This window comes from Miniopterus schreibersii (assembly GCF_964146895.1).
Source record: "Miniopterus schreibersii genome assembly, chromosome: 12".
Taxonomy (NCBI): domain Eukaryota; kingdom Metazoa; phylum Chordata; class Mammalia; order Chiroptera; family Miniopteridae; genus Miniopterus; species Miniopterus schreibersii.
In genome coordinates, this window is record NC_138112.1 from 16,241,663 (window position 1) to 16,266,119 (window position 24,457).

General features: G+C 36.0%; 1 protein-coding gene across 13 annotated transcripts in view; it reads right to left on the reverse strand.

Annotated features, from left to right (window-relative positions):
- Positions 1-24,457, reverse strand: part of YAP1 (Yes1 associated transcriptional regulator) — a 103,353-nt gene that overhangs the window by 50,526 nt on the left and 28,370 nt on the right. For all 13 annotated transcript variants that reach the window (XM_081153779.1, XM_081153767.1, XM_081153768.1 and 10 more), the window contains exon 3: positions 6,922-7,037. In XM_081153779.1, coding sequence (XP_081009905.1) covers positions 6,922-7,037 — 116 coding nt within the window. The remainder of the gene's footprint in view (positions 1-6,921; positions 7,038-24,457) is intronic.

A 24,457-nucleotide genomic window follows, 5' to 3' on the forward strand; every position in this document is an offset into this window, starting at 1 on the left:
AAAAATGGAGCACTATAAAAAATACTGATACGTAGCTACTGAAAAACCAAGTAACTTTATACATCCACCTTTCAACATGATGAATTTGGGTTTCTTCATTAAAGAAATGAACAAATGAATACTTTAAAAAATGTAACAGGTTGTACAAGCTAATTGTTTTGCTGAGATATTTAGGGGAGTAAGGGTGTCTTACTGGGAGTTTATTTTAGAAGCCCAGCCGAGCAGACTCAGTGTAAAGGACAACAATTTATCAGCCAACAACTACTGTTCCATTTGCCAAATGTTGCTGCCTTGCCCAGGTAATCTGAGTTTTAATATTATTTAGAAAACATTGTTAAATTAAAATCATGAACAGAATCAGTTAACATCAAAAGTGATCCCCAGGGGAGAGGGAGTGAAATGCTCTCACAGTCAGAGTAAAATGGGCCATTAGCTGGCCTGACATGAGTGGCATCTGCTGCATGAGGCAGCAGGGTCAAGGTGCCATCAGTATCAGAAGGTGCCACGTGGGAGGAGGCATCACTGGGTTTAAGAAAGACTTCAAAAGAACTACAGTGAAGAAGATACAATCATTGAAAGCGAACGTCATTTGCAACTTGTTTGGACATTCTCACTGAATTATTTTTTTTCTATTTCACAAATATCTTTATCTTCATAGTCCCTATATTTTGTTTATTTGCAATTGGTCCATATTTTTAAACAAGAAAAATGTTTCTCGTTTCCGTATTACTAACCGTTTTTCAGAAACTTAATCCTCAAACAGATCAAGAGAAACTATATAAAACAACTGCATTTCTTATGAATTAGTTATATAGATTCTGGATTATTATACTTTTGCTTTTTACTATTATCCCCTTTCCTATGGCCAACTCTTCATAATTTAGTGAGAAAAAAAGAAACCAGCAATTTTGGTTAAGAAAGATATTTAGGATAGGAGCTTGAGAGTAACTAATAAAATACAGTTTCTTGCTGCCCAGCTGCAGGGGCTCAGTTGGCTGAACACTGTCCCATGCACCGAAAGGTTACGGGTTTGATTCCTGGTCAGGGAGCATACAGAAGGCAACAGATTCATGTTTCTGTCTTTTTCTCTCTCTCTCCCTTCCTCCCTCTAAGCATGTCCTTGAGTGAGGAAACAAACGAACAAAAAAACAGTCTCTTACTGCATTCATTGCTCCGACTTTGGGCTTTGTTACAATTTTATTCCTGTGAATATTGTTGATATACTTCAGTAGAGCCTCATTCTATATACCCTGAGTTCAGATTGACAAACGATTTCTTTCTGTAATATTCAAGAACATTCAGAAGAATCAGAAACATTTTGACTATGTAAATTAATGTAAATGTAGCCCCCCCAAACAATGTGCTAACAGATTCTAAAAATTACTTTAAATGAAGAAACAGTGGCTACCAGTTAATACAAACTGATTAAATTGTAAAATATCAGATCAGGTCACATTTACTTATCTATTATATATGCAATATATTATACCAAGCAGTGTATATAGTTAATAATAATTTCTAACTATGTGCCAATCACCTTATGTAGGTCCTGTCATTTAATCTTCACAACAGCCCTGTAAGTTCAGTGTTATATTATTGTTATCCCCATTTTCCAAGTGAAGAAACCGAGGCACAGTTAGGAAGAGTAATTTGTCCCAAATCTCCTAGGTAATGACAGAGGTAGGATTCAAATCCGTGTCCACCAGACTCCAAGAGCCCTTGATTTTAACCCCTATTCTAGATTCCTTTTCAGTTCACTCCACAGGTGAAAAGCAGAACTTCAGAGTTTGTGAACCATGACACAATGAAGTAGGAATTATCAACTCCTAAAACCTGTTGTCAGCTTTCCAACTTCTCAACATCCATGTCGTGTTCTGTGATTTTTGAAGTTAAAACCCTACACTTACTTTCTACCTGTCATTTTTACATTTTGCATCTATTCTCTCTTCCTGTCATTCTTCCTGGTAACAATTTCTCTTTTCCATCTGGTCTTTTGTGCTCTGATAGAGACTACACAAAGCGGGAGTAAATACAGCAGGAACACGAAGGCCGCTCTGACTACTCTGGTTGCCTCTCAACATTTCCCCCACTGCAATGAAGGTGTTTATTAGAACATTCCTCTAACATGTATCATCTTTCTCCATCAAGAGGGCATTTTCTCCACCCATCTTGAGGTATTTCCTAGGAATTCCATTGCAGGTTTATCGGGAAATCTGAAAGCGCTGCACTGGTAAGATTTGGGCTTAGTCAAAAAATGCCTGACTTTAAAACATAAAAATAATGAATCCCTTAAAATGTACTGCTAAGACATTTGACTGTAGGCTGTTATCAAAGGTACAATTTTTAAAAAGCACATAACTGGGTTGATTTTCCATAATTTAAATCAGAACTTAAGATTTAAAATTTTCCTAAACAGTTCCTAAACAGCCTTTGGCATCATTATTTTTGAATGATCAGAGTATACTTTCTTGATTTTACTGTTGTTTTAAGATTCAGCAATCTTGTGGGTCATTGTTAACAAGTTACTACTAAAAATTTTAATATCTTCATATAAATAAAGCTGGTTAAAGAGGAAGTACCACTTTTCTATCCTACCCGCAAGTCTTTATTTTCTAATGTATAACACAAAAATCACTAATGTTTACCTAACTCTCAGTATGCAGAACTATTTTAAATAGATTATAAGCATACATCAAAAGGCTGTTAAATCAATGTGCTATAAGAGTAATACATTTAATAGGACTTCTAAAGGGCAATCATCTCAAATAATTTAATAGAGTAGTGTTTATATATGTAAATATCATTACATATTTTAATGTAAAGTAAAATGGAACCATTATCTTACTAAATTATTCAAATTTCCTTTTCCTCACCTTTCAAATCCTTTTCACAAAGTTCAGTTATTTGTTTACCAATTAAATAGACAGAGAATAAAATCAATCTTCTTTAAAGGACCTAGTTAGTCTTGCCTCTAAACTTACTTCCAGGTACAACTTTAAGTGATTTCTCAATTATATATACTAAGAATTCGAGCAATTACAAACTACAGGTCTCCAGTCTAGCCATGAAATCCATCTTTTCAACCTCACTTTTTGAAAAACAACTTCTAGAACCAAAGTACACTGATCATTTTTGCTAAACAGAATTAGACTAAATAAAAGAAATAAGATTTCATAAAATCTTAGAATTGAAGTGAATCTTAAAAGATCATTCAGTCCAGCCAACCATTAAAAAGCAGGTCTGGAGAGTCTAGAGAAAAATGACAGTATTTTAAGGAGAGTGGTCTGATTAGAAATAGAGCAGAACACAATGCTGGACTCAAAGATCTGAGAATTCTTCTTTAAAAAGAGCAAAACTAGAAAGTTCTAAATTAATTCATGATAACAATGTAAATCAAGTTGCATTTAGTTTGATTAATTCAGTCAAGTGCTTCAGAAGAGCTGTGTAGTTTTCTTTTATCGGAAGGCGTCAGATTAGCAGACTCAGAAGGCATTCTCTTCAGGATGAAAATTGTTAAATACCCTGTGTTACTGGAAGCCATGTGCTGCTTTGTTCCAGTAAATGCCCTCAAAATTTACCCTCACAAATCTCCTTCCTCACTTTCTCCAGGCTCTAATAACTCCTTGAAAGCTTATTTTCCAAGGACAGACAAGAATCACTTTTGCTGCTTTTCTCAAGTAGAAGGTCCTGACTGAGAGAGATCGTTTTCCCTCACAGCTGTTTGAGAAAGGGTGCTGTATAGGTACTTTACAGCCTGCAAGCACTGTGGGTGCTTTCCAGATGGAGAAAGAGAGCCCCGGGTTGAAACCTTATTAACATGACATTATGGCTATAATTTTATGTGAACATGAGGTGTATCAAGATTACGGTTCCTGTGACATTCACTGGACAGCATTTCAATACCATGGAGAAGTCCACTATTTATTTTTAAATGTTCACTGAAATAGAAGATATGAAAGACAACATGCTCATATATGTAATTCAGAGTAAAAAGAGGTATTTACTACGTATCAATGGCCTCAACTTGATTTGGTAGTTAAGCCATTTGTATTTGTGAACAAATTTAAAATCTACACTTGCATTTCACATACACTTAATTTAAAGCCTTACTCTCATTTTGAAACTTTTGCTGACTTATTTTCTATTGTTCAGTCAGTTTAAATTTTTATTTTTTCTTTTAAAAAGCTTTTTGGTTTCACCATACCTTAAACGTTTTTATTGACTTCAGAGGGAGAGGAAAGGGGAGAGAGAGAAGCATCAATCGGTTGCCTCCCATATGCACCCCCGAGCAGAGCTGAACCTCGGCCTCTTGGTGCATGGGACGATCCTCAATCAGGAGCCACATGGGTGGGGCTCTTCCTTTCTAAACTCATCACACGGTCTGACATTCCCACTAAAGACAATGACCTATAGTATCTTCTTTAAATATTCTTATTTAAGGTACGGTGTTCATTTTATTAGATACAAAATCTCCTTAAGCAAACATCACCCCTACACCCACCACCTTCTGTAGAAAGAGTTCTCCAGTATATCTACTTATATATTAAAATAGCACCTCCAGGGCATTAACAAATCCTACCCCTCTGTTTTCTGAGGCTTTTCTCTCTGTCACTTATCCTAACCCTGATCACAAGTAGACTAAGAGCATGGGCTCTGGAATCCCACTACCAGAGTCTAAATCCTGTCTTCTACCACTACAATCATGCTTCTTCCTACTCTACTCATACTGTTCCTGCCAAAGGCACCTCTCTTTACTATATACAGCTGTTCCAGATGGGAGAAGGGGTGGGGGGATGGGTGAAAAAGGTGAAAGGGATTAAGATGTACAAATTGCCAATTATAAAATTAGTCATGAGGGTGTAAATAGAACATAAGGAATACAGTCAATAATACTGTAATAACTATGTATGGTGTGAGATGGGTACAAGATTATCAGGGTGATCACTTCTTAAGATTTATAAATGTCTAATCACTATGTTGTACACCTGAAACTAATAGAAAACTGTATGTCATCTGTAATTGGAAAATAAAATTTAAAAATATACCTATAAGTTAAGCATGCCTACTAATTTATATGCAGTATGTAAAAACACATTTCATATTTTACAAATAAGATAGAGCTAAAATAAAATATACACAAATATTCTGAACCCCCTAAAACCAATTTGATATATACTTTTGATTTTAAATATAAGTTTGAATACAGATTTCCATTTTCACTGACCATTACCATTAAAAAATTTAATAGGAAAAAAAAACACCAATGTTCTAAAAGACTCGCAATTAACTATTCTAGATGAAAAATGCCTAATCTCCCAAAATAAAATTTAAACTAAGGAGTCATTTGTTACTAATTTCCTAGGTACAGTTTTAGATGGAGCATGACAAAAGGAATAATCTCAATCATTTCTTTGAACTACAAATACAAGGCAGCTTTCACAACTTGTATTTGGAAATTAGATAATTAAAAACAAAAGCTGTCAAGTAAAAATATTAGTCAATAAATACTTGCATAATTTTGTCTTTTAATTTTTTAAATTAAATGTCACACACAAAAGAGATTCTGAAAATAAGTTAATGAATTATTAAAATAAGCTAAAATGGAAGATTTAAAGAATTAATCTTACTTAAAGATTATGACAAGAAAAGCTCACTCACGAACCTTGCCTAGACTTTCATTTTCAGCTTTTAACTCTTTAGGAAAGTGTTTAACCCATCAAAAGCAAGAGCAGAGAGTGATGGGACAGTAGAAACATTTCAACACACTGCCATCATCTTCAGGGGCAAAGGCATTTCAAATTCTTCAAACTCTCAAGTCAAGGACTCCTCTTGTCAACTAACTGTACCACCCTCCCCACCCCCACCAACGCCTTTCCAAAGGCTGCTGCTGTGAAAGAAAATCTATAGTGCAGCTATAATATGATGTTTGTCAGCCTGTCGGACAGGGAAGGTGGGTGGGCTGTGAAGAAAGCCACCAAGGCCACTAGGGCTGCCAATTGCTGTTGCCATCTGTGCCTTGAGTAGCCAGAAAGAAATCCAGCCTAAATGCTCCAGTCCCTGATGACAGGCATGGGGCTGCATCTTCCTAGAGGAAGGGGCACCTTTTCCTAACATGCACGAAGATGCATAATGGGGTAGCTATGGGGACTTGGGCCCACATAACAAAGAAGAAAAAAGCCAGAGAGTATCTAACTTACTAGGGAAGAAGGGACTTAAGCCTTTGCTTATTATGTATTAGAACTGTAATAAAAGCTTTATATGTAGTATATCATTTCCCTTAATATCTTCCTCTCTATAGGAAGGGGCACTGTCACTCATTATGTAGATGGAAAAAAAACCCCAGCAGATTTAAGTAAATTACCAAATAAGAGGCAAAAAAAAAATTTAAAAAATTTATAGTCAGGTTTATCTCCTGTGAAAAAGGTGGAAATGTGCTCAATAACATGTACTAAGAAAGATGCCTTGGGGTTTATGAGTTGCTATCTTCCAGTTAATCTCAAAGTAGAATAAATATCTGCTTTAGAAGGTAGGGGGTTAGGAACACCATAGATTGGTTTCTCATCCAAACCACAATGAGAAGGGGGAAACCTTCAACTCTTAAGACCCTAAGGCACAAGAAAGCAGAAGAAATCGCAAGTATGACAAAGTTAACCAAACCAGGAATTTGAGATCCTCGCTGCAGAACTGAAACTTTAAAAACTGTTGGCTTTTAGTCACCAGCCCCTTTATGTATTAATGACTAAACAATGCTTTGGCATGCATGTTATTTTTAAATAAAGTAAGTCTCCCCTATGAAACTGGATAGAAAATAAACATCAGGCATGATCCAGTTTTCTTAAGAGAATAATTACTATTTTCCACAAAACTTTTACCAACACATAAGCATTATCTAGTGTGGTCTAATTACAGTGTCTCACTCACCTGAGGCTGAGTTCATCATATTCTGCTGCACCGGTGGGCTGGTGGGGGCTGTAACATTCAGCTGCGTAAGCATAGCCTTCCTGGGGTCCTGCCATGTTGTTGTCTGATCGATGTGGCTGAGACAAAACAAATCACTGCATTAGATAACAAATACAAGGCCCTAAAACAACAATCCCACTTCTCAAAATAGGGTCGATTATATGGGCCAATAGGCAAAGGTGTATAAGCTTGCTCTGCAAAACCACAGTCATGACACCTCACTGCTCCTATCCCTATTCTGCACCTTTTTTTTTTTATCCTTGTATCACCCAACGTTCACTTCTTAGATCTTACGAGTGCAGAACTTGAAAAAGCTATGCCTGAAATTTTAAGTGAAAAGAAACCATTTTCAGCTAGTAGACAATTATCCACTTCTAACTTAAAGATAAAATGTGATTTATAAATTAATCGTCTACAACATTGGTCATATGACTAAAACCCAAAATTTGCAAAGGAATCATCCACGTTTTTTCTCCAAAGCTAAGAATGCCAAATAACATAACTTTTAGACCTAAAATCCTTTAGGTAAAACACAAAGATATTAAATCTTAATATAATATATATACCAAAGCCAAAAGAAAACTAAAGACTTCATCTGTAAGTTTTTATTGTATCCTGTGACTGTCAAAGGCCTTTGTTATTTGCTAAACAAAACATTTAAACATCTTTTCTTTTAGAGAGAGGCAGGGAGCGAAGGAGAGAGGAAAAGAGAGAGGGAGAAAGAGAGAAATGTCAACTGGTTGCCTCCCATAAACCTACAACCTAGCCACGTGCTCTGACTGGGAATCGAACCTGACCTTTCGGTGCAAGAGATGACGCTCAACCAATTGAGCCACACTGGCCAGGGCTAAACATTTTCTACATAAACTTAACTTACTGCAGAATATCTTAGATATGTGCATACAGATTTCTTCATCTATAAAACTGGGATGAAAACAGCTAACGATTCTATGAAATATATGACTACAAGGCATCTAGCACAGTATCTGGTATTTGAGGATTCAATAAATATTAGTTTTCTTCTTCTAGCAAATGGTTCCGTGAAACAGTAAAATTATTATACATATGAAACTACCTTTATCCTAAAAAAATAGCCAGAGAAGTACTCAAAGAGTTATGCAAGACTCTCTTCTGTATAATTTATAAAAGCAAAAATCTGAAAGCCAGCTAACATCTAATGATAGGGATTGGTTAAATAAATATTGTTTAATATGATGGATTATAATGCAGCTATTGAAAATATTTTAGAAGAATATTTAATAACATGGAAAATATTCATAATACAGCTTTTTAAAGTCAGCTGTAAAACAGTATGTATAGTATGAGGCTTATCGTTTAAATATGTGTGTGTACTGAAAACATATGGGAAAGATAGACATTAAAATGTAACAGTGTTTATTTTCTAAACGGCAAAATTACAAAACTCTGCTTTGCTAGATTTTCCTATTATTAAACGACCATGAACTCATATTATTTTTGAAACTGGTGAGAGGAGAATGGCCAGAAATAAGACTTAATTTTAAAAAGTAACCCTGCCAAATCATTTTTTGTATGGCTGTTTAAATTTCAAATCTGAGTTGCCTCTTTGTAAATCATCCAGTGATAAATTCCCATGTAAATGGTCAGGAAACCACACCCTGTCGTTTACTCTCCTGACATGGAATTAGAACGCTATCTTCATCAGCAACATTATCAATAGCACAGTGAAAAAGGACCACAGACTCTGGCTGGAATGGACCAAAATATTATCTACTGGAGATGAGAGAAGAATTCCTTTAGGTCCTCGGCGAGCAGAAACGGGATGAACACAGGGAGCAAACAGTGCGGAAGGTGTGTACGCTCAGGAATAAGAATGGTTCCTGCCAGTTCAGCGCTTCCTTTTGTCCACTGGTCATCTGTGCTTTTTAGCCCTAGCACTAGCATTTGCTCAGGTCCAGGCAATACAGGCAAAACCTTATTCAAGTCTTGCTATGTAAGCAGCTCATTCCAAAAGACCGAGTCCTTATCAAGCCCAGTAAGAGCTTATTCCTTTTACTTTTCAATCCTCCATATGAACACTAAACAAATTAAAGCATAAAATGTTCTCTAGGTCTACAGTGCTTCCTTGTCATGCTTATCGGTGGCAAGCAATACGCATATGGTAATTAATACAGTTGTACTTAAGGAAAGATTTAAAATCCACAGGACCGTAACTTAGAGAAATGTTTCTCACTGCCTGTTACAATGTCAAGCAACCAGGAAAGGAAATGGTTAGTGATTCCTAAATTTCAACAGAAGTGTATGCCACTGCCTATTTCCTGTCTCCATTACTTTTAAATATCCCTAATATTTGTGAGGGGTAAAGAAGAGGAGGGAGATACACTAGAAGCAAGTTTATGATTCTGACTGCTGAGTATTTTCTACATATCTAACACTTGAGTTGCTCTAAAACCCAGCCAATTCCATAAATCATATTAATCTATTTAGAATGAGACAGAGCTCCACCCAAGAGTCAGGAAGACCCCATTCTGAACCACACGAATCTTCCCAAATATTGGAGCCAACCCATAAATCTGTTCTTAGGGCTTCGTTCTCCTTTAAGTAAATTAGGATTTTTAACGTAATACAGAGAATGTACAGTTTTACTGCTCTCACAAGATTATTTTGCTGAAATGAAGTAAGTACAAATGCTAAAATTTCTCCTCCCAAAAAAGTTGCTGAACCTAAGTTAAGAGTCTCACAAAGCTGTACTATGCTACCTCAGCTAATGTTCCACTTGTTTAAAAAATATCTGCATCTCTTTGTGGAATAAAGATGCCATTATCTAAACTGTCCAACTACAAAAGCATGCAATCATTTAGATGCCTGCCTAAAAAAATGTTAAATAAAATTAACTTTAGATTTCTGCCTTCACTTAATTTATAAAATTAAATTATGAAAAATACTATTTTATCCTAATAAGTCAATTTGCAACAGTATACCCCCAAATACCTAGCTTTCCTTTTTATCACAAGAACAAGAATCTTTATAAAAATATTTCATGCCACAAAAAAGTATTTTTGCTAAGACCAAATAAACAGTTTGCCAGACCCACTCTTCCCCCAGATATCTGCATGGAACCTTTCCTTACCTCCTTAGGGTCTTTGCTCAAATGTCCTATTCTTAATGGGCCTTCCCTGGCGATGTCATCTAAAATCCATCCTATCTGAAGTTCTAAACTCTTCTTTGCTCTATTTTTTTGCTTGATAATCCTTTATCATTATCTGACATATATTTTACTTATTTTTTCTGCCTGTTTATTTCAACTAAAATAAAGTCCAGGGATACAGGGACTCTTACTCATATTATTAATTACTGTATCTTCAACGATCATAAGAGTGTTTGACAAATATCTGTCAGTGAATCAATGCATTTTTTTTTTTGCCCTAAGAATATCAAACTTTCTCCTAAAGTCCTTGGAGCGCTACTGACTTTATCAACACCCACCTTTTTAAAAAAAGTGAAATTATAGGTAAGGATTATAGATCCACTAGAATTAGCAATAAGGAGATTACTGGTGACAGCAAAGGCAGTGTCAGTGGCATGACGAGGGAATAAGAACAGGAGGTAAGGAAGCAGACAAATTTAGTTGTGTACAGGGAGGAAAGCAAAAATGCAACTGGGTGGATATGAGTTTTTGTTTTTTCAATAGACGCACATGTTTAAATGTAAATAGAAACAAAATAGCTGAAGATGTGCTAAGGGATCACTGAAGAGTTAGTCATACATCAGCTAGTGGGAAGGAACAGAATGTAGACATTGTTTTCACTGTGTAAAAGGAGGTGAGAAAGGACAGGGCAGAAGCAAATAATTTCACTGGCTGGTGAAAGTGGAGTGAAAACTTCTACTCTCTTAACAAGAGGTATAACAAAGGCTGGCATTACTGGTACCTCCCTTATGCACACAGGAAATTGAGGGACTTGCACAAGGACACACATCCAGTACACAAAAGGACTGCACTTGGTAACCAAGAATTCTGAAAACAATTTCTGTACAAGACATATATATAAATTCTTTGTAATATATATTGAGTATTGAGCATTCAATAAAAGATAAAAAATATTACAAAACACAATTTCTATTCCCGCTAGAATATAAGTTTCTTGAAGGAGGTGCACCCAGGAGAGTGCCTGGGAAATAGCAGGGCCCAATAAATTAAGTGCCGAATTGAATGAAGATTAAAGCAGTGTGCATTATTTAAGAATGTAATGACTAGGAGTTCATATAAATGCTAATGTGGAAAAGCATTAAGAAGAATTTCATCACTCTGATTCTTAGAAATGTAAAATTATAGATAACAGAATAAAAATATACAGACCAAGGAGATAAAATTAAAGAAAAATCATAAAACAGTATTTTCAGAGTTATGTGTAATATAGAAAGTAATTAAAGATTTAGTTTATCTTGTTCCTAAGACTAATATAGCTGGTGAACTTACTACAGGAAAAACAAGAAGCTCCTTCAAATACATGTAACTAAGTTATTCTTTGCTATTATTTTGGGAAAGAAAAGGTGACTGGATTTATGACCAACATAAACCCTATGATCTCACTCTAGAGCAGCTAAGGCTGGGAAACAATGAACTTGTCAAAGTTTAGATTAACAAAAGATAAGCAGCTGTACTTTGACCAAGGCCCATGTCTAGCTGCAGTTTCTCCTGTGTACACAGAGCCACCTCTCCTGTTGGCTTGAGTCTCTTATTTTACACTGCAGAATCTGGTCTTACATATTGGATAATTTAGCAAAATGTACATATAGCACCTCAAAAGGGGCTGAAGTCTTCGAATGAACCATTAGAAAATTGACTTTTTGCATAATATCACTGGTTAATTCAGAATCTGATACAGAGCAATATTTAAAGAACTTTATATCCCCCTGTGAAATGTAAATCTTATGCAATTCAAACCTGGTCCTTGAACATGCAGGGATTTTGACCTTATAAAGAATAATAATATTGCCACATCTTCAAATTACTGGGGAAACCATAAAAACACTAAAGCTGCCGTGGGGAGACCCAAAGATCTTATCTCCCCAGGGCCAACATTCAGAGAATTAAAATGTGCCATTGTTTCGTAAGTCTCTTGCAAAGGCTAAAAAAAAAAAAATCAAGGCAAAGAAAAAGCAGTATTTCTTATGTACCAGCCAACGTCATCCCAATAATGCTAACATGCTCTTCAAATTCTTGGTTGTATGTTTTATTACCAAATACTGAATCCATAACTCTTATTTAAGGGACACTGATTAACATAATGGGAAATGGACTTTCTAACAACATAAAAATATGGATGACTTTCTTATATCTATCCTCAACATTTAGGATTAACTTTATGCTGCACATTAGTGAAAGCATTAGAGAACTAAGCTAAAGTCGTTCAGTAAAATAATTTTAGTGATTAACATTGATACTGATACTGTGATAAAACCTCAAGGAAAAATAAATAACAATTCCCTTATAACCTTGTTCCTCAAGAGTGTGGGCCTCCAGCCAACAGTATTAACTCCTGGGAGGAAGCACCTTAGAAATGCAGAACCTCAGGTTCCACCAACCCACTGACAGAACCTGCAGCTTAACGAAGTCCACATAGTTCTCTGCACATTCAGGTTTGAGAAGCTGAGCCTCAGGTACTACTGTGAGACTGGACCAAAGACCCTGTTTTAAGGATGAGTAATGCCTAGAGGGTAAATATTTTGTTTAGATCTCAGACTTAAAGTAAAATCAATAACATGCAGTAAAAATTCAAAGTTTAATCTGCATCATACCACAGAATGTTACACTGAAATCCATCAGCCACTGATTGTACCACAGTATCACTTATGTCACAAGAAAATGACACTCTCACTGCTTGTTACATCACTGGCTGCACTGGTGATAGTTTACTCCATGCTTACTTTTCATTAAAAAAACACCACAGAAAGCACTTCAGTCTTTCAAAAATTGATTTGATATTGTACTACCACATTTTTGTTTAGAGCAGCGACTTTCAACCTTTTTCATCTCATGGCACACATAAACTAATTAGTAAAATTCTGCAGAACACCAAAAAATGTATTTTTTGATGCTCTGACAAAAAAAAAAAAAAAAAAGGTTTAATTTTAATTCATTCATACCGGACTGCTATTGTTGTGTTGACTGTTGTCATTTTTTTATTTGACAGTCTAAGGGAAAAGAGGTCAGTGCCCCTGACTAAATAGTCAGGTATGGCATGTTTTAAAAATACTTGTGGCACACCAGTGGAAAATCGCTGATTTAGAGCAATGGTTATCAATTTAGAAACTGGGTGGGAGGACACATTTATGGTCACCACAGTCCTATAAACATTTAATGGGAAACAGTACTGAATGCTAAGTTTCTGGCAATGCAGTAGATGGTCTTCCACAACTCTGGAATGTCTTGTCAGACATTCATGTAGGTAAAAGCCACATTTACACACAAAACTCCACTTTATACACAAAGTGTGTTTTGCACAATTTTAATTACTTAACAAAATTTTCTGGAAGGCAATCAATTATACTTAGTTTTGGAAATCTGTTAATAGTATATTCATTTTGGATAATCACATCAATTTTTAATTACCAACTCAACACGCTTGGTCTTTACTCAAAACTGCCACGTTCATAGCAATTATAGGTATTGATGCAGGCAGGTGACTATTATAGCTTCTAATATAGTCACACCAAGCATTTATACATTAATATATGTATTATTTTACCATGAATTATCTCTCCTCCACATTATAGAGATTGATATAATACTGTTGATTTAAAAATTATGTAATTATATATAAATTTCATTTTAGAATAAACACTTTCCAAAATATTTCTTACTAAAAGGGGCTAATGGGACTGACAAGGTTAGAAACCATTGCAATAAGAAAGCATAAACTACGAATAGAGCATTTTTTACAGTACAAATCTAATGTCTCCCATCAGATCCTGAGGTTAAAGATCTCACTCTTCCTTATACTTTCTATATTTAATACATGAACACAGTGCTTTACAAGTAAGTGCTCAATAACCATTTGATGAATCGAAAGCTTATTCTATTGGGTTATCTTTAACCATCAAGTACTGACTGTGGCCTAAATCCTAAATAGGATCAAATGACATGTAAGGTATGGCACACTGTGAGTAATGAGTAAGTTAGCTAAATTTTGAGACTAAAGACAAAATCCTGCCCCAAGAGTAGTAAGAAATATATACCAATATTTCAATATAAGGTGTTAGGTGTAACAGTGCACCTGTACATAGGGAACTGTGAGAACACAAAGGTGGTTTAACAGATCCTGTCTGGGGTGCGGAGAAGGGAGGGTGGGGGGCGAGGAGTTAAGTGTCCTCTCAAACACCGTCAATTTGTAAAATGCTGTAATCTTGGTTGAAATCTAGAACTACTAGAACTAGTATTAGTAAAAGTAAGTTGTTATAAATTTAAGCCTAACCATACTGCATATATAGTTTATCCCCTTTTGAAAATGTTTTTCTTTTAAACTGTAAAACCTGCTTCTCACAAAACCCCAGCAGTGTAGTCTGAAATTGTTTGTACCTGCGCACAGCTACCTAACAACTGGTACTTTCCAACTCTGCCAAGACTGTGATGTCAGATGGCACAAATTAGTTGTAAGAATTTAATAATATAATCTAAAAACCATATGAACAGAAACTTTAAAAAAATACATCTGGCAAGTGTTTAATCTAACACACCTTTTAGACTTTCTTCGTTGTGCTGCAATAGGAGAAAACCAAAAACCAAAACATTTTGGCAAGAGTGACCTGCTTAGCCTCTTTGATAAAACGCATCACTGTGAACTCATCTTTGCTACATGGGCTTGTACTATAACTATTATGGGAATTGTTAGAAATTCCTAATATCCTCCAATAATGGTGAACAAAGGTGACTCTGCTATTAAGCCACAGACATCTCGGAAACCAAATCATCACCATGACTGAAGAAAATGAACTAAAGGATTGTTTTGAGTTTAATAAGTTGTCTTTTAGGAAACAATGAAATAAGCTGAAAACTGGAAAACCAAGAATAAAACGACATATATATGAGGAACGTTTTAATTTAAAAACTTAACTCTGTTACTGCTGTCAGGCCCTCAAAATATTATGATTGCAGGGCTGGCTCTAAAATTTAGAAGAGTGGGCAGTCAGCCCAGATTTACTGCTCACTTATCAAGCCCGTGTTTGTTGTGCAAGTGTTATTTATAGAGTCACATGCTAGAGGCTGTACCCTGGCTAGCTAAACCTACACGCCTAATTGACTCTAGGAACAATGACACATTGTTCAATCTAATCCTTCTATGAGCTGCAGTTCCTAAGCCACAACCATATGCTTTTTATGTTTGTATATATCTACCATGGACTATTTTTAGATCCCTCAAAAGTTGCACATACTATAATTTCTTGATAAGGATGACAATACTCACATACTTTGCCTCTATGAAAACAGGTTTTATGTTACTAGAAATCAAAATCTTAAATTGAACTTTAAATAATTGGGCTATCGCTCAAGGCTGTTAAAACTGGGTTAAAATTATGAACCAAGTACAGGGAGAAGCACATAAAAGCAAACCTGATAACAGATTATACTCTACAAATGGTACACCACATTGTAATTTGACCCTCTAGCCTTAGGTTGAATAAAATTAACATTTGTTCACAAGTATGAAATCACTTTAAACACAATTTCACCATGTTGCCATACAAGAGCGACATGCTTATACTACACATCTCCCCTTGGAAATGGTTCTTCCCTAAGGAAGATGAGAGTGAGGATGGAGCAACTATGAGAATGATGCCAAAGCTCAAGTGGAGGCTTCCTGACACACACACACAGTTGTCTCAATCTAGACCCTGGGTGGTTTTATCTGTAGTTGTGCTTAGCAACATTCTCTTCATAATGCCCTAACGACAGAGAACATCCTCCCCAAATGTTAAAGGGAAAAAATGTCATTTGTCCTTAATTTCTTGGTATATAAAATGACTGATGTCATCACAGGATGAACTGAGACTTGTATTATTAGGACAAAGGCGGGAATTCAAGTCTCTTTATTTTCAATTATAAAGTCTACCTGGCTCCTTTCATGAGAGTCACAACACACACACACACACACACACACACACAGGAAAAAACAAACAAAACATCAGAACTATGACCAAAAAAACCCAAAGCAAAACAAAACAAAAAGTTCTTGAGAAACTGTAAGACACAGAAAAATCTAAAAATATTATTCAAAATATGATCCTTAAAGGACTTGCATCAGAATTACCTGAAAGATTTATTAGCTCCTCTGTATTTATAAACATAGTAAGACTGGAGAGTAAATGATCTAACAATTTTACATATTCTTTCACAATCTCAGATCCTTACATACAACATAAGAAGATATTTATGTACCTAGAAGGGCCAAATAAGAAATGCCATCTCTGTCTTTTTTTTTTAAAGTGATTTTTAGAGAGAGAGGGAGAGGGAGAGATAGAGAGAAATATCAATGTGAAAAAGAAACATCGATTGGTTGCCTCCTGAACATACCCCAAGGACCAAACCTGTAACCTGGGCATGTGCCCTGACCAGGAATCGAACCCTCAACCCTCCAGTGCACGGGACGACACTCAACCAACTGAGCCACATTGGCCAGGGCTTTAAAAAATAGATGTTTTTCTCATATTCCACTGTTTTGATTAAATTGATACTCATGAGCAAATAAGTATTTTAAATGAAACTACATGACAGATGTCAAAGAGAAGTGAACTTTTTTATACATGTGAAAGACCTTCGCAGTATTCTTTCGTTTTATAATGGCTGGTCTGGCAATAGAGAAAAAAAACTGTAGGGGGATAAAAATGTGACGATAAGGAAACAAATGTGTTAAGTACCAACTCTGACCTCACACGCCATGATATGCCACGACATGACTTAGGCCTGAGGCCCTCAACCAAGGACCAATAAGGGAGACAGGTTTAGGCAGTCACACAAAGCTATAATCGACTTTCTGTGTCTTATCAGACACCAGCAGCTTCTAAATAAGGATCTGTTCAGTGTCTTGGCTCATATGTCTACTGTGAGGAAATCACATTTAGTTCAAAATCGGGAACCATATTTATTGCATCTTTATGGCTACATTCGAGTTTTCAACTGTTAACACAACAGGCCTTCAGCCACCCAAAATATTAACATAGGACAAATCTAACAGCCTGGGAAACAGTTCCCAAATGGTAAATCATCAGGAAAGCATCAAGAAAATCCATAATAAACACTTCTAAACAAAACAGGCAAATGGTCCTACTAGAACAAAACACATATGGAACTTTTAACATAAACTGCCAGCATCCCCTACCCCTGCCATTTTGATGAAATTAATACAATTAAAGAATCTTACGTATTTTCTCTTTAATTACCACTTTAAACGATAGTTTGATAACACTGTAGAATGTCTTCAATCATCTAAAAATATTCATGTTGAAATTAGCAAAATAACTTGAGGAAAGACCCCAAAATCCAGAAGTTAACTTTTATATATTCTACACCACATTTTCAGAATGAATGTGGCAAAGGGGGTGTAGGATTCTTTCATTCATGGCCAAATAGTCATCCCTCTCTCGTCCATTCATTAAAAGTAGTGAGTTCCTATGGTTGTGCCATGCTGGTAATTTTTTTTTTTTTTTTTTTTAAGAAAATGAAGGCTACATAGTCATCCAAAACAGGCTTACCTTAATGGGTAGGGCTGGCTTACACATAATACTCTCAGTAGTCTATCAACACTAAATTATAACACACAGATTAAATGTCTCCATCTGTCTCCTCTGGGCTTAACATGTTCATTAAAAAAGATGTATGTACACCTGAAACTTATACAATGTGATATACCAACTTTACCTCAATTAAAAAAGAAAAGTCATTTTGTGGATCCTCCAGTTCACCAGAATAGCAGTTATTCAGGCTTAAAACTAGGATTTAAATTGCTTCTTATAAGTTATAACTGAAATGTGATCCTGTTAGTGAAAATACAGCTTTCTTTGAATCTTTCAAGTTAAATAACTATGAAATTCAATTATACTATGAAATATATTAACACCTTTTTGAAGGAGATTTTTATGGATATGGTAGAAAATGTGACAAATGGTCATAGTCATGGTCATTAAAAGGAAATTAACAAAAAAGGTTATACTGTAAACACTAAGTAACATGATCACTTAGGCAATCTTTGAGACTAGCTAGAAGGCTGGATCCTCAATTTACATGAGATATTCCTGAAGGAGTAGTTTCATAGGTTTCTAGTTCTGAGGGCTGTTTGTTTGTTTGGTTTATTTTTAAGGAGTTCTTAAGTAAGAAGAAGGCATTCTTTTACTCTCTGATTAAAATGCCAACATCCACCAGCTCACTGAGAACAAATCCAAGCTCTAGGAATCAAAAAAGTTAATGAAGAGGCTGTTTACTAGATTGGGAGTTTCCCTGAAAGTTTCTGTAAAAGTCTATTTTCACAAATAAAATTATTAATGACTGAAAAAGGTTCCCCAAAGCAGAAACTTAATTTGGCTACCTACAGAACTCATTTTGTTAATCTTCTAATTCTCATATAATGTACATACAGAAAATAACTGATTCTTTAAATTAATATTAAGAACATACTACTGGATTTTAAGGTGAGATGGCTGAAATATCTGAATTATAAAATAAAGATTATTTCTTTGTATCGTAAAAAAAACCCAAAAAACTCCATGAGTTTTCATTAAATGTTTTGTCCATTACAACTTTGGTGGGAAGGAATAACGGCTGAATGGCAGAGTGGCAATAATGTCCGCCTATTATGAATCACTGGTATCTGTGAAACTGTGGAAAGTTTTTGTCACTATTGCTCAAGACTGACATAATGGAGCTGCTGGACAAAGACAAATTATTAAAATGGCTTAAGGGATAAAACAGACAAGGCTTAATTGGAATGTCTAAGCCTATAAAGGTGAAGTCCAAGTGGAGATATGATTAAAATCACAAATGGAAAGGAAGATTCTGCAGTTCTCAAGACATAAAAATCACTTCATATCTGAAGGAAAACTTGGGCCATCAATCACTATTTCATGTCTCTATGCCTTTGCTCACATAGTATTCTGGCTTTCAATTCCTTCCCCGCACCCCACTCCTGTCAAAAGCCTTTAAGGCCGGCTGGCTCAAGTATCTGTTCCTAGGAAGAGTTCCCTGAGCTCTTGCCATCTCCACTCAGCCCCTAACAGATCCAATTGCCCTCTCCTGTTTTCATGAAAATTTCTTTAGAGTGACCACTATACTATGCATACATGTCTTTTAACCTCCCACTAGACTACAAGTTCATTAAGACTCAGGACTCTCCAAACACAATATATATTCATAAATGTTTTAAGGAACATTTTCATGGACTGTTTCATGGAATCTTGTAGATTTACGAAGCTCTATGGAAGTGTGAGGCATTGGGGGGGGGGGGGGGGAAGTATCATGCCATCATAACAAATATTAAGGCAGAGAATAAATCCAAGGACCCAAGTTAGTTTTATTAGTATTAAGCTAAACTCTGGTTCTATTATATGAATCATTTCAGATGCATAAAATTAAAGTAGAAACACCTGTATTGAGTTTTTATGTGATCAGCCAACTGGCATCAGGTAGAAGACCCAGTATTAGAAAAGCTCAAGACCTCAGAATTACTTAATCCAACACACTTATGTTGCAGATGAGGAAAACGGCAAACAAAAGGTGAAACTGACTTTTTCTTCTATAATCAAAGATGTACACAGAAGCAACATATGGTGGCTTCTGTAGCTGGGGAAGGTGAGAAAAAATAGTTAAAAAACAATCAACCCCCCTCCCCCCATTCAAACAATCTGCAAAACCGTAATAAAGCACTGAGAAAACCATCCACATAAGGCAGCATAAAAGATCCAAAATCTGCACAGCAAAAGAAACAATCAACAAAATGAGAAGACAACCTATGGAATAGAAAAAAATATCTGCAAACTATATATCTGATAAGAAGTTAATATCCAAAGTCCACAGGAAACTCATACAATTCAATAGCAAAAAATCAAATAATTCAATTTAAAAAATGGGTGAAGGCCCTGAACAGACATTTGTCCAAAGAACATATAACAAATGGCCAAAAAGTACATGAAAAGGTGCTCAACATCACTAATTCTCAGGAGAATGCGTATGAAAATCACCTCACACCTGTTAGAAGGGCTAGCAAGATAAGGACGGAATAAAATACTCCCTAGGATGCAGAAAAAAGGGAACCCTCGTTTGTGCACTGCTGGTGGGATTTTAAGTTGGTGCAGCCACTAAGGAAAACAGTATGGAGGTTCCTCAAAAAAAAAATTAAAAATTAAAAATAGAACTACCATATGATCCAGCAATTCCACTTAGGCATCCCACCCCCATGTTCACGGCAGCATTATTTACCACAGCCCAGAGATGGAAACAACCTAATGTCCATCAACAGGTGAATGGATGAAGTTGTGGTCTGTTTCTCCCACTATCTGAAAGTACAGTGTTTCTACAAAATGTTCTGTATGCTAAAAAGGCACAGGGCGAAGAGTATAATACTGTGCTAATTAATGTCAGTCTTTCGTAAAAGCAAAGTGGCAAAATGTGAACGTTCAGAAAGCAGGGTGCCCTCAATGGAATATTATTCAGCCATTAAACAAAACAAAACAAAGCAAAGCAAAGCAAAACAAAACAAAACAAAACAAAAAACAGCCCGGCCGGGCGTGGCTCAGCTGTTGAGCATCGACCTAGGATCCAGGTGATCGGGGTTCAATTCCAGGTCAGGGCACATGCCCGGGTTGTGGGCTCGATCAATGACTCTCTCATCATTGATGTTTCTGTCTCTCTCCCTCCCTCTCCTTTCCTCTCTCTGAAATCAATAAAGATATATTTAAAACAAAACAAAACAAACCACCATGAGGAAACCCTGCCACTGAGACATCATGGATGAACCTTGAGGGCATAATGCTAAGTGAACGATGTCAGAAAGACAAATGCTCTGTGATCTCACTTATCAGATTTGTGGTAATCAGGGGCGGGGTTGGGGGGTAGAGAGCAACAGGATGAAGGTGGTCAAAAGGTACAAACTTCAAGTTGTAAGATAAATAAGTACTAGGAAGACAATGTACAGTGTGAAGACTATAGTTAACACTGCTATAGGATACCTATGAAAGCTGTTGTGAGTAAATCCTAAGAGTTCTCATCACACAAGGATATAAATATCTGTATTTTAAAAATATATAATATGCATTATATATTCCCAGATGGGCTGTTAAACTTTCCCTTTAACCACCCAAATACAGCACAACTTACTTCTACTAATTGAAGACCCTAAATTATATTCAGGTAATTCAGTTATGTTCCAGGCATTACCTGAATCTTTTCAATCTCTAACTGGTGGTTAATACAAAAAAGAGAACTGCTAAAATCAAAGGGCAAACTTACATAGAATAGTACCATGTTTAAGCTAGAAGGAAAACTGTAGACCGTCTGACCAATTGTGTTCTTTTATAGATGAGAATGGACAGATAGTCATTTAGTAAACGCTTGCAATGGGACTATAACAGATTTTCTGACTCACAGAGTAGCATGACTTCCTTAGGCAACACCCAGACTGATCTCTTAAATCCAGGAGCTTGATCTAAAGGCCAGAGTGAAAGGTACACAGGCACTGCCTACCTGTCAAAACAACTGTGAACATCGAGGTCACTGGTAGAAGCAGCACCTACAACTGCTTTTGAAGCCAATGACTCAGAGGTTGAAAAACAACTCACAACAAAGCCATTTCATCAGCATCTTGCAGCTCATTAGCCAGGTGCAAGATGCTTACTGAAGACTGATTGTGAACCAGATTAAATGAGAATATTTCACTTATCCAGGACATCAATACAGGTGTGTACCCTAAAGGTTACTTCACAGATGAGTGAAGGAACTTCCTTCATTTGGACTCTCAGTGTTTGGTATTTATTTACTATTTATAATCCCCTACCTTAAATTACAGGGAAAATATCTGGAAGTTAAGCTAAGGTCTCTTTTTACACTTGCACACACAGCTGTGTTCAATAAAGACGTATAGACTCCAGTTAAGTGTGTTGTGATACACTGCTTCTACAGGGTGTGTGCTACTCTTGATCCTGTAAATTCAATTCTCCCTCACTCTGTAGATGAAAGAATTGAGAATCATGATGGTTTTTTATATATATATATGTGGAATAATTAAAAATACAAGACTGGATCCAGGAACACATGAATCGCCAGAATAAGGTGCCTCTAAAGAGTATACATAGAATAATCTATAATAAGAACCAATATGGTTCGATTTCCATTACTTCAGGAGATTAGAAAACACTAATGATCTTGGTTCTTACTTAGAAAAATGACATGCTACAACTTCAATTCCAAATTTAGAAGTTCCTATTATCTCTATGTGGCAGAAACATTTACTGATCACCAAAAAGGTCCCCAAACACTGTCCCCCCACTTCCTATGCCCCTTACAGTGAGGCAGGATCTAGTGACTCACTCTTGCCAATGGGCTATAAGAAGTTCTATGTTTCACTTTCAGACCAAAGCATAGAACGGTGTGAATTTTCCACGTTTCTCTTCCCTTTGTATGATGAAAATATAAGAAATGTCTGGCACGTCCTCAAAAACGTAAACATAAAATTACTGTATGATCCAGCAATTGCACTTCTAGATACGTACCCTGAAGAACGGAATCCAGGGACTCAAACAGACACATGTGTACCAATATTCACAGCAGTACTACCCACAATAGCAAAAAGGTGGGAAAAACTCAAGTGTTCATCAACATGTGAACAAATAAACAAAATGTGATATACAAATACAATGGAATATTATCAAGCCCTAACAGGGATGAAAGTCTTGATATACAAAAGAACAAATATTGTATTATTCTACTTTTATTAAGTACCTAAAAAGGAAAATTCAGAGACAGAAAGTAGAATAAAGGTTTCCCCCAGAGGCTGGGGGGAAAGGGAAGAATGAAAAGTTAGTTCCATGTCATAAAGAATTTCTATTTGGGGTGACAGACAAACTCTGGAAATGAATATTGGTGATAGCTGCATAACACTGAGAATGTACTTCTACATATGTCAGTGTACCACATTTTCAATCCTGTCTTCCAAGAACTGTAACCAGCTTGAACTCAAAATAACCTGCAAACAGGAAAATTAAAAGAAAATCAAGATAACTTCACAAATCAACTTGATACTACTGGCAGATCTAGGCTTTGGCAGCTACAAACAAGTATGGAAAGCAAATAAGGCAGCAGAAATTCTCTAGCTAAAGAACTAGAAAGGCAAACAGACCAGCCTTGTGGGCAATCAACGAGATATATTCTGTTTAGGTAAAGGCTTCAAGTTCATTACATACCCCCAAAGAAACATACTTTTAAGTGATGATAAAAATAGATTTGGGGACAAATCAAAGTAGAATATTAAGTTGTGCAGGGTGAATGATTGGTTATACTGCTCTATGACAATTTCACATAATCATCTCCTAAATGGAATCCTAAGCCATTAAAAGTGCAAAAATAAAGACTCTAGCCCGGTTGGTGTGGCTCAGTGGTTGAGTGTTGACCCATAAACCAAGAGGTCACTGGTTGGATTCCTGGTCAGGGCACATGACTGGGTTGCAGGCTGGATCCCCAGTAAGGGGCGTGCAGGAGGCAGCCGATCAACAATGCTCTCTCATCATTGATGTTGCTATCTCTGTATCCCTCTCCCTTCCTCTCTCTCTGAAAAAGAAATCAACAAACAATAAATAAATACTCTATGTAGATTGGAAATGTTTGATAATTTCATTAAAGTAAAGAAAATGAAACTTTACACTATGATTACAATTACATAAAAGAAATACTGTTTGAATATATGTATCTTCATAAGGAAATGTAGACATCCCCCCTCCAAAATCTGCATGTGTTAAGAATTTTTCATCTTTTAAGTTTTGTTAACATGCTTAATGTCATGAAATAAAAATATTTTAGGGATTAAAACATACATCAGTCCAGTATACACGATGTTTTTTCATTACTGCTGGCCATGCAAAATTATACAGACATTGTGGGAACTATAAAAGAAATACAAGATAGAAGCCTTACTCTCCTGGGGATGCCATCTAAAGGGAGAAAGAGAGTTGGATAAACTATTAGATAATCAAATAAATTATTTAACTCAGGCTTAACTTGATAACTAAAGCTATTTGTCATTAGGTTTTATATCTCAACAATCTGCCATGCAGGAAAACTATGTACTAAGTCATCATTTTAAAAGTTCCCAAAATATTGGCAGGCAATACTTCAGTTTGACCAAAGATCAAAACATCCTGAGACTTCTTGTTAGACAGACAAAAGACAAGAAACACACAAATGACACTCCTAATTTCTATGGAAAGAAGAGAGCACACCGCTTGCACTCTCTCTCTTAGCATGTAACAGGAGAGGGTTAAA